The sequence below is a fragment of the Nematolebias whitei genome, chromosome 3, assembly GCF_014905685.2.
Source record: "Nematolebias whitei isolate Nwh7 chromosome 3, NemWhi1, whole genome shotgun sequence".
NCBI lineage: Eukaryota > Metazoa > Chordata > Actinopteri > Cyprinodontiformes > Rivulidae > Nematolebias > Nematolebias whitei.
Genome location: NC_056500.1, coordinates 41,800,275 through 41,811,287, shown reverse-complemented (window position 1 = coordinate 41,811,287; position 11,013 = coordinate 41,800,275). Strand labels below are relative to the sequence as shown.

The 11,013-nt window shown below is 40.7% G+C and overlaps 2 protein-coding genes across 3 annotated transcripts in view; one reads left to right on the top strand and one right to left on the bottom strand.

Annotated features, from left to right (window-relative positions):
* The window catches only part of chic2 (cysteine-rich hydrophobic domain 2), a 14,571-nt gene extending 11,135 nt beyond the window's left edge, over positions 1–3,436 (bottom strand). The window contains exons 1-2 of one of the 2 annotated variants that reach the window (XM_037674978.1): positions 3,125–3,436; positions 1,070–1,124 (exon numbers count right to left, since the gene is read on the bottom strand). In XM_037674978.1, coding sequence (XP_037530906.1) covers positions 1,070–1,124; positions 3,125–3,258 — 189 coding nt within the window. In that variant the 5' untranslated portion in view covers positions 3,259–3,436. The remainder of the gene's footprint in view (positions 1–1,069; positions 1,125–3,124) is intronic. The other variant, XM_037674979.1, reaches the window with a different exon arrangement.
* A 4,282-nt stretch (positions 3,437–7,718) lies between these two features.
* Positions 7,719–8,876, top strand: rhbdd2 (rhomboid domain containing 2). The gene has a single exon (XM_037674977.1). The coding sequence runs from the start codon at positions 7,753–7,755 to the stop codon at positions 8,737–8,739; it is 987 nt and encodes a 328-aa protein (XP_037530905.1). The 5' UTR covers positions 7,719–7,752; the 3' UTR covers positions 8,740–8,876.
* Positions 8,877–11,013: the final 2,137 nt, after the last annotated feature.

The following is an 11,013-nucleotide window of genomic DNA, read 5'->3' as shown; positions in this document are numbered from 1 at the left end:
GTGTGGAGAGGATGGCTGTAAGGGGAGAAGGGAGGCCATCAAAAAAAATAATAAAATAAAATAAAAAAATAAAAAAAAAATAAAAAAAATAATAAAAAAAAAAAATAAATGTGCCTGTGTGACAATTGGGACGAAGCTTTGACTCGAAAATATAGTTTAGTTATTACTTTATGGAAATAAAAAAAATATTGTATATCGCCATTCATCTTAAAATAGAGATATTAATTTAGGTCCATATCACCCAGTCCTACCTGAAGGGTAGGACAAATCTGAACACCTGTTCACCGTAACAGTTAAACAACGCATTACAGTCATTTTGGCTCTTACATGCCCCTTATCTTGAAAATGCAGCTTGCTTTAATTTATTTGCACACACACTATTGCACACTACTCGTGCTTAGTGTATATTTAGTTGATGTTTTTCTTAGTTCATATCTTAGATGTTATTACTGTTTTTCTTTTACATTTTATTGTTGGATGTAACTGGGACCTTGTGTACATAATTTCGCTCCACCACATGTACCACATGAGGTGCGAATGACATTAAACTCTGACTCTATAACTCTAAAAGTGTTGCTCTGTGCTAAAATACTTAAAATATTAATCAATATTATTTACCGAGTATATTTTCTCAACCCAAACGAGCAAAATTTTGCAACTCATATTAGATTCAGATGTGTCCAGCCCATCTTCATCCATTTTCTTTGCTCCGTTTTGGGTCGTGCAGTCACTGTGCAAGACGCAGGGTAGACCCTGGACAGGTCACAAGTCCATCACAGGGACAGACAACCTTTCACGCTCGCACTCACACGTAGGGTGACACCTGACAATGAACACTCAGCGCATAATCTGAGGTATGCTGCACTCACGTAGTGCGCAAAATGGTGAAACACTAAGCTGTCCTTGTTCCCCGTTCAGTCTACAACATTGTGACCATAATCTGGTGAGGGAGGGACACAAACATTTCAAACACAGCCTGGGAAAAGTTTAAAAAAGTTCATCTAGTGTCTGATCAAATACAAGAATGTAACTTTGCCATAAATGCTTTGACTGACACCAACACGCTCACCTTTCCTGTAAGGGCTGAAGGAAATTCTGACTCAAATTTGTTACTGAGTCCAAATCTGTGAAGGAAGCAGAAACAAACAAAAAAATTAACTTTCACTTTATTCAGTCAAGGATACGAGAACAAATACACCAGCAGCCTTTAGGGAGATCAGGACGGACTTATTCAAATGCGTTTTCAGATTAATTTACACAACTTATTCATCACTGCCTGCACATTCAAAGTCTAAACTAACTTCAATCGGTCACTTGTAGACAAGTTTTAAAATGATCGTTCTAAAAGATCTCAGGGTGCAGTGGAAAACAGTTTTAGCACCAAGAAAAAAATTAAGAACCGGGGCCTGCTCTACAGAACACCTTCATTTTTCTCCCCAACAGTGTGTCACGTAATCTCTGCAGCCGACAGAAACGTCCAGAAACTGATGGAACGCGTCCTTCATAAAAGAAAGGAACCGTCTGATTCACTGTGTAGTGAGGGTCAGTCTGTGTTGTTGCGTACATGATTGATAAAACGGTTACTGTAACCATTATCTTGCAAGAATACTGTAGATAAACAAATAGTCACAGTGTCAGACAACAAATATTCATGGCTGCAACTTTACTGGACGTTGACACTTGCTGTCAATGAATTAATCTTAGAGTGACGCAGGGGCTTGAATGCTGATGAGTGTTTAATCAATCAAGTCACATACTTTTAAGAAGCTGCAAAGAATGAGCGCCATTTACTTCCTCTTGTCTCCACTGATGCCGTCATGCCTCATTAAGATGAGAGTCTGCGACGGAGTTAAATAAATTCAGTGCACTCTAAAGTAAAAAATACTGTCACTACATATTTTGAGGAAGTGTAAAGACTTAAGTTGTCTTGTGATGAATTGTTGCGAAAACTTGAGGAAAAAAAACTCAAACACATAAAAATATATTGTGTGCAAACAGAATCAATTACGTTGATAATATTAATTCTGTTCCATGTTTTTATCACTTATATATTTATATATGGTTGCTTTTCTAGATTCCTGCTATGTCCACTGGTAATGCTGACGGCATTGCACATTTTAACCATGAAAATCAGTTTATGAACAGATATGCCTTTCAGAAACTATTCATCAGCTTTAGAAAGTTCTTCTAGGCAGACTTTTGTTCGTTTGTCCTCCATGCTCCTCATGTTCAAGCAGACACTACGTATGTTGTAATTCAAGTTGTCACTTGTATGGTTTTCTCCAGAAACTTGCAGTGAGTGTGTGTGTGTGTGTGTGTGTGTGTGTCAGTCTGTTTACCCAACATCAAACGGTGACGGAAAGTATATACATGTGTCTTTTACTCTAAAATCTCTATACACAGCTTAACTCACTTTCTTACAAACTTGCATTTTTACAGCAGTGGTTCCCAAATTATTAATCTCCAGACCCACAGAATAAGAGCGGCAGAGCGTGGACCCCCTGACAATATTTGGTCAGCGTATGCAAACATCACTGGTACACCATTTTAACAAAGGCATAAGCCAGAACTGACAGCATCACTTGAGACCCCCCAGACTGGTGTTTCACATCCCCCCAGTAGAGAACCACCATTTTTAGCACCCACTCCTTTACAGGAAGGTTATCTGGTCAGATTCATTACATTAATAATTTGTTTGCAGTATAGTCTATATTTATCAGAAACTATACTAACTCTGTAAACTTACAGTCGAATAGTTACATTTTAATTCGTTTACTCCTAATTTAGGAGGTCTGTCTTTATTTTTGTAGCGGACAGAATATAAATCCGGTTATTCTCATTTATTTGGATGAATGCTAATCTGCCCCAGCAAGTGTCCCTGGTATAAACAGCACATGAGGTCAGTTTGTATTAGGTTAAAGTGAAACTTCCCCTCAATGTGTTGCATCCACACAAATATCTGGCATGTTTGTTAAAACTGTGAACTCGGCCCACAGCTGCTCACTGATTAGCGGCGGAGCTAACTCGGTTAGCGGTTCACCAGCGGCGGTCGGTTCTCCTCAGAGCCGCTGCTGACGCTCATTTCACGGACACAACCCTCCCGCGAGCCCCGCCGGTTGCTTACACCGTGACGTGGCCGGAGCCTCGCACCACCACCGGGTCCGGAGCGTACTTGAGGAGCTGTTCTTCCGCGGCCCTGTCCTCGTCCTCTTCTTCCTCCTCCTCCTCTTCGTAGATCTCATCAAAGTCCTCCATCATCTCACAACGACTCGGTCCGGGTCTCTTCCCGGTACCGAGAGAGACAAGTAGGCAACAAAGTCGACAGAGAGAAGCGTACGGAGCGGAGAGGATGTGCTCAGAAATACCAAGTAGTCCAGCTCGATGACCGACCGAGCCACGAAACAAAACATCAACATCCGCCGCAGCAACTGAACGAAACCGGAAAAGCGGCTGACGTAATGACGTATTTTTTTACGTCTTTACGTCATTCAATAAATTATTACTGTTGTTCAGGTTCAAGTTGTCGCTACCGTCTCATGTAGTACATGAGGTGGAACGATATGATGTACACAGGGTCCCAGTTACACCCCAAAATATCAAAATATAAAGTCTAAAAGGAAACGTTAAATAAGGATCCAAGATATTTATTCAACCTTTATTTAGGGGGAGTGGTGGCGCAAAGGTTAGAGAGGTGGGCTTGTGATCCGAAGATCGCCGGTTCACGCCCCGGCCCCGACAACATCAAAATTGTGGGTGGGGTAGGTGAAACACCCACACTTGCCCCCACCCTCATTCGCCCCACTCTGGGCCCATGAGCAAGGCCCTTAACCTCCACCATGTGCTCCCTAAAAAACAGGTCTCTCTTGCAAATGAGTTCTCGTGGCTCAATGAGACTAACCTGGATAAATAAAGGCTAAAAAAAAAAAAAAATTTACACAGTTTAGTCCAATTGAGCCTCAGGGACTCATTCACAACAGAGACCTGATTTTAACAAAGAATGATGACAACAGTAGACAATCATAAAAGAAAGTATACAAATTGAGAAGAATAAATGAAAGAAAATGGTAAAAAAAAAAAAAAAAACTAAACAAAAACAGCTAGGTTGTAGGTGATGTAGAAAACTAAAAACAGGAACATGTCTGCATTGGTTTTTCCCATGAACTTAACAGATGTTTAAAGCCACTTAGAGAGGTCAAGGTCGAGAGCTTCAGATCTTTTGAAAGATATTCCAGGAAACAGGAGCCGAGTAGGAGAAGGCCCTTTTGCCAAGTTCTGTCTGCACTGAGAGTACACTGCATGTAGTGATGTCCTGAGAGCGCACGCTGTAGCTGCACTCACGCAGTGACATGTAGGAGGAGATGTATGAAGGCAGCAGATAATTTTAAATCAAATTTTTAATCTGACTTAACTGTAAAGCACTTTGGTCAGCTTTTGTTGTTTTTATGTGCTATATAAATAAATTGACATTGACATTAACTGAACAAGAACTGATTTAAAGATGAAAATGTACCAGTGAGAGTCTACGAGAAGTTCATGACGACCAGTTAACCAGTGAACACAGGGTGCAATGGTGGGTACAACAGTTACAGCCAGTTGTGAATCTTAGTCAGAGTCAGAGTTTCTTTATTGTCATTCACACCTCATGTGGTACATGTGGTGGAGTGAAATTATGTACACAAGGTCCCAGTTACATCCAACAATAAAATGTAAAAGAAAAACAGTAATAACATCTAAAATATGAACTAAGAAAAACAAACTAAATATACACTAAGCACTCATAACATAAAAACATTACGTCGAACATCAGCACAAACATGAACATGAGTCTGTGAGCAGATGTGCACGCATGAACACATCAACATTGAAACAGATCAGCAGCAACATGAAACAGATCAGCAGCAACATGATATGGTTTTTCACAGTGATTATTCTAGTTAAAGATTCATGAGTCTAACAGCCTCAGGGTAGAAGCTGTTCCTCAATCTAGTGGTTTTACACTTAATGCTTCTTAACCTCCTTCCTGAGGGGAGTGGGGCAAAAAGTGTGTGTGCTGGGTGAGTGGGGTCCTTCATGATGCAGGTGGTCCTCTTCCTGCATCTGGAGGTGTAGATGTCTGTGATGGTGGGGAGACTGATTCCAACAGATTTCTGTGCAGCCTTCACCACTCTCTGCAAAGCTTTTCTTTCTGCAGCTGTGCAGCCTCCATGCCACACATTGATGTTGGAGCACAGGATGCTCTCCACTGCACACCTGTAGAAGGAGGTGAGGACTGAGCTTCCCAGTCCAGTTCGTCTCAGCCGCCTGAGGAAGTAGAGTCTCTGATGAACTTTCTTGATAGGCTGGTGGTGTTGTTGCTCCAGCTGAGGTTGTCATTCATGTGTACACCCAAGTACTTGTAGCTGGAGACCACTTCCACCGCAGATCCTCTTATGTTCAGGGGGGTGTAGGTGTTTTTGTTTCTTCTGAAGTCCACAATCATCTCCTTTGTCTTCTTCACATTGATGTGAAGGTTATTCTCTTTGCACCAGCTCTCCAGATGTTCCACCTCCTGCCTGTAGATGGACTCATCATTGTTTGTGATGCATCCCACCACCGCTGTATCATCTGCAAACTTTACAATGTGACAGCCTGGATGGGTAGCTGCACAATCATATGTGAGCAGAGTAAAAAGGAGGGGGCTCAACACATATCCCTGAAGAGAGCCAGTGCTGAGGGTTATGGTGGAGGAGGAGAAGTTGTGGATCCTCACTAACTGTGGTCTGTTTGTTAAGAAGTCTAGTATCCAGATGCAAATGGAGGAGCTTATTCCTAATGTGAATAGTTTGCACACACTTAGTGCACCATGATAGACAGCATTAAACATCTGCAGGGTTCTTGTAGGAGCGTTCATGTAAATAACGTCACCGTAATCAATGGAGGGAAGGAAAGTCACAGATACAAGGCGTTTCCTAGCATTCAGAGTTAGACAGGATCTATTTCTGAAAAAGAAACCCAGTTTAACTTTCAGTTTCTTTCTTTCCACATGGAGCTTAAAAGAGAGATGTGAGTCGACAAAGATACCCAAATATTTATAGGAATCAACAAACTCAATCCGGACACCATTTGAGGATAAAATCGGAGGAAGAACTGCTGGGATCGACTTCCTGTTTGAAAACAACATCCCTTTGGTTTTGTTGATGTTTAGGACACGTTTGAGACAAAACAAATCTGACTGGATGTCGAAAGCGGATTGCAAAAGCTGGAAAACCTTATCAACTGTTTTAGCTCGACACCAAACAACCGATTCGTCAGCATAGAAATGTAAGGATGCATCAGGGATGATCTGACCTACATTACCTATGTAGATTGTGAAGAAGGTGGGTCCTAAGACTGAGCCTTGAGAGCACCATTGTTAACTGTTAAATAACCGTTAATACACCAAAATATACTAACAAACGCCAAACGGTATGCTAAAAGTTCAAAGATATACACTAAACACTAATAATGTAAAACAATATGGCGTAACAACAGCAGCTTGAACATGAGTCTGTGCTGAGCAGATAGGTATGAATGAATGCAGCATGAGATAATCAGCAGCATTCAACCATTATTTATACAGGTTAATCCCATTGAGCCTCCAGGACTCATTTACAAGAGAGACCTGGTATCAGCAGCATGAGATCAGCAGCATGGATATTGGTTTGATTTAAATATTGATAACTACATAAAATATGTATAAAAACAATATAAATACAAAATTTATAAAATAATAAATACATAAATAAACCTGAGTTGTAACTTGGATAGCTATAGGAATTTAAATATGTCTTATATATTTATTACTCTGTTCAAAACTTAGTTGTATTTATCACAGAAACATCACTTTTAAACTATAGTTGCTGGTCAAATCAATTAGTTTTATAAACTATTACATTCTTCTAACAAAAAATAATCTTAGTTTGATTTAAATTTAAATGAAAAAATATTAAACTTGTAAAAAAAAACAGGTGAATAACAGTTTCAAATATTTATTTCTTAAAAATAGAGATTTTCTGGACATATGTTACATGATAAGCCACAGTTTGTGCAAATAAATGGAAATTACCTTCATAAGTCGAAAATAAAATTTTCTCCAAATGCTGACAGTGGTCAATATTTGTTTAGCCAAAAAAAAGTTTATAATACTCAAAATAAATATATTTTTACCCTACTCTGTCTAAATAATAAGACAACGTTGAAATATAGGTTTACATAAAAAAAAACATACTGTAATTTAAAAATATATAAATGAGGAGTTGCAGAACTCTACAAACACCGGATGTTAACCATTGCGTTCTTCAAAACATTTTCATGTGTGTTTTTATTTTATTTATTAATCAAAAGTCATATAAAACGTTTCTCTTGTGTTTGCAGGCGACACTGCATTACACGTTTGGTTATGTAAATATGTCCCCTCTCGGGCTCCGTAGTTACTTTGCAAGCTGTTGAAGGATCTTATTTTGAAAGTTTTAGCGGAAACGCATTTCCCTCAGTTCAAAGCAGAAATACTTTCCGGGTTCAGGCTGTGAGGAATGACTGAAAACAGGGAAGTGTCTCTATTCAATCACCGCAAAGCTGACTTTAAACAGCTTATTCATCAATTAAGAGCTATTTTTATCCAAAACGTGTAGTGTTGATCTGAAAAAATAAAAAATCCCGTTCCGGAAGTGAGCAGGCGGATTGTTTTGGGTCGCGAACCCTCGTTTGTTTCAGCCGCGGACATCGTTTCTGAGGATGACGCTATCTGAAAACGTCAGCGTGTTCTTCAAGGTTTTTAAGGATGTGTTTCCAGTTCCCACAAGCGGGATCGTGACAGTGGCCTTAACGTCGTGTGTTTTGTTCTGCGTGGAAACATACTTTGACTTGACTCAGGGGGTCCTCAGCATTGGGTCAAGAGTCTTCCAGAGTGGACACATCCACAGCCTTCTCCTGTACCCCTTTTACCACCACACTGTCGCTCAGCTTCTCCTGAACATCACAGCCCTGCTGGTTCTGTGTGGCAGCGTGGAGAAAAGTGTTGGTAGTGTTCACTTCCTCTTCCTGTTCCTCCTGCTCGCCTCCACAACAGGCCTCCTTTACAGCCTCCTGGATCTCCTGCTGGATGACATGCACACTCCCACCGAGGGCCTGCTCCCAGTCACCCTGGCCTGTGTGGCTCTGATCACCGTGCACACAAAAATGACCAAAGGTTTTCTCTGTGGAGTCAGTTTTCCTTCCTTTGTCCTCCCTTGGGTGCTCCTCATGATCTGCACGGCTCTGATTCCTCGTAGTGTGCTGCTCTGTAATGTTATCGGCGTCCTGGTTGGGTGGCTGTATGGGAAAGGATGGCTGTCTCTGATGGACATGTCTGAGGCCAGGGCTGCGATTCTGGAGAAAATGACGCCCTTCAGGTTGTGGAAGAGTGTCAGCGGAGGCATGTTCATTCCTGCGTCCACGGAGGAGAGGAGGAAGACCCTGCTGCCACAAATAAACCCCCCTCCTGGGTCTTACCCGGTCCAAGCTTATGCTCCTTTATCCAGCTTCAACTCTGCCAACACTACAGGCACAACCTATGAAGGCTGGCCACATTTAGCCAGTTCCTTTTCTACTTCTGAAACACCTCTTAACCTTTATGGACACAGTGCAGTTCATAACGTTGGACACAGTCATGGACACGGTCATGGACCCTCGGGCAATAGTTTTGTAAACAGCTGCAGCCACAGTCACGGTCAAAAACAGTAGTTGTGGTTATCACCCGTATGTGTGCATACGTCTGTAATGTTAGTAAAATATTGTACCTCATGAATCACTGGATGGATTTGCATTGGATGGACCTCTACTATTAACCTTTGGAGTGAATCCCATCCAAGATGGCCACCACAGCTAGTGACACAAAAATGTCTGTGGCTCAGTTATTTCAGTTATTGAGCTGACATTTGGTGCGATGGTAGCTCGTTCTTAAATGCTCAAAGCTCTACTCATTAAGCGACATCTTTGCTTAAAACTTTATCCAACAACTGTTTAGATCGATGTCTGTCAGCAAAATATCTCGTGAACCACTGGACAGATTTTAACGAACCCTTCAGAAGTGAATCAAGATAGACATCTAGAGCTGCGAGTCTAAATCAGGATGTCGGCCGCGGCAGATTTTTCCCAACAGAACCCTCTTAACGTACTCGGATATAAAAAAAGGTCAAGTTAATGTGGTGGTACCTGAGAGTTATCTTTAACACAAGCTCTGAGCATTTGCACATTCTGCACGTTGTGTCTTTGGAGGGTGATTTGAATTAAAACAGTCATGAAAGGCAGCGGGTGATATCCATTCCTTCAAGGAATGCTAGGCCTGTTCATGACTTCAGTCTAGTTTTGCAGCACCTCAATGAAGGATTTTCTAATATAAACTGTAATAAGTTATATTTTCTGTTTTTACATTTAGAATTCAGAAAGATCATTTGTCTCTTTATAACTATTATTTTTATTAAATAAATGTTTTTATTATTAATTTACTTGGCAAATAAAGATGTTTTCCTTCCTCCATAAACTAAAGTGCATACAGATATACAGGTGCTGGTCATAAAATTAGTAAATCATGAAAAAGTTGATTTATTTCAGTAATTCCATTCATAAAGTGAAACTTGTATATTATATTCATTCATTACACAGACTGATATATTTCAAATGTTTATTTCTTTTAATGTTGATGATTATAACTGACAACTAATGAAAACTCCAAATTCAGTATCAGAAAATTAGAACTTGAGACCAATGAAAAAAAGGATTTTTAGAAATGTTGGCCAACTGAAAAGGATGAACATGAAAAGCCTGAGTCCTTTTTGTCTTTAGCCCAGGAGAGACGCTTCTGACACCATCTCTTGTTCAAGAGCAGCTTGACACAAGGAATGCGACAGCTGAAACCATGTATGTCTTGCATACGTCCGTGCATGGTGGTTCTTGAAAAACTGACTCCAGCTGCAGTTCACTCTTTGTGAAATATTTTGGAATGGGTTTTGTTTCACAATCCTCTCCAGGGTGCGGTTATCCTTATTGCTTATACACTTTTTTTTCTACCACATATTTTCCTCCCTTTGCCTCTCAATGTGCTTGGACACAGAGCTCTGTGAACAGCCAGCCTCTTTAGCAATGACTTTTTGTGCCTTGCCCTCTTTGTGCAAGGTGTCAATTGTTGTATTTTGGACAACTGTCAAGTCAGCAGTCTTCCCCATGATTGTGCAACCTACAGAACTAAATTGAGAGACCACCTAAAGGCCTTTGCAAGTGTTCTGAGTTAATTAGCTGATTAGAGTGTGGCACCAGGTCTCTCCAATATTGAAGCTTTTCTAATTTTCTGAGATACTGAATTTGGGGTTGAGACAGCACGGTGGCGCAACTGGTAGAGCTTCTGCCTCTCAGCGAGCAGGTCCCTGGTTCAAACCCCGGTCCAGGGGCCTTTCTGGGCGGAGTTTGCATGTTCTCTCCGTGCATGCGTGGGTTTTCTCCGGGTGCTCCGGTTTCCTCCCACAGTCCAAAAACATGCATTTTAGGCTGATTGGTAACTCTAAATTGTCCCTAGGTGTGAGTGAGAGAGTGAATGGTTGTTTGTCTCGTTTGTCTCTATGTGGCCCTGTGATGGACTTGCGACCCGTCCAGGGTGTACCCCGCCCCTCGCACAGTGATTGCTGGACATGGGCACCAGCGACCCCCGTGACCCAAAATGGAATAAACGGGTAAAGATAATGGATGGATGGATGGATGGATTTGGGGTTTTCATTAGTTTTCAGTTATAATCATCAACATTCAAAGAAATAAACATTTGAAATATATCAAGTCTGTGTGTAATGAATGAAAATAATATACAAGTTTCACTTTTTAAATGAAATTGCTTAAATAAATCAACGTTTTCACGATATTTTAATTTTATGACCAGCATAAAAAATTAAAAAAACAATCTGACTGAATGTCACAGAGCAGCAATGCTGAATGTTTGGACCCATAAAACTGCACAGGTCTATGTTAAAT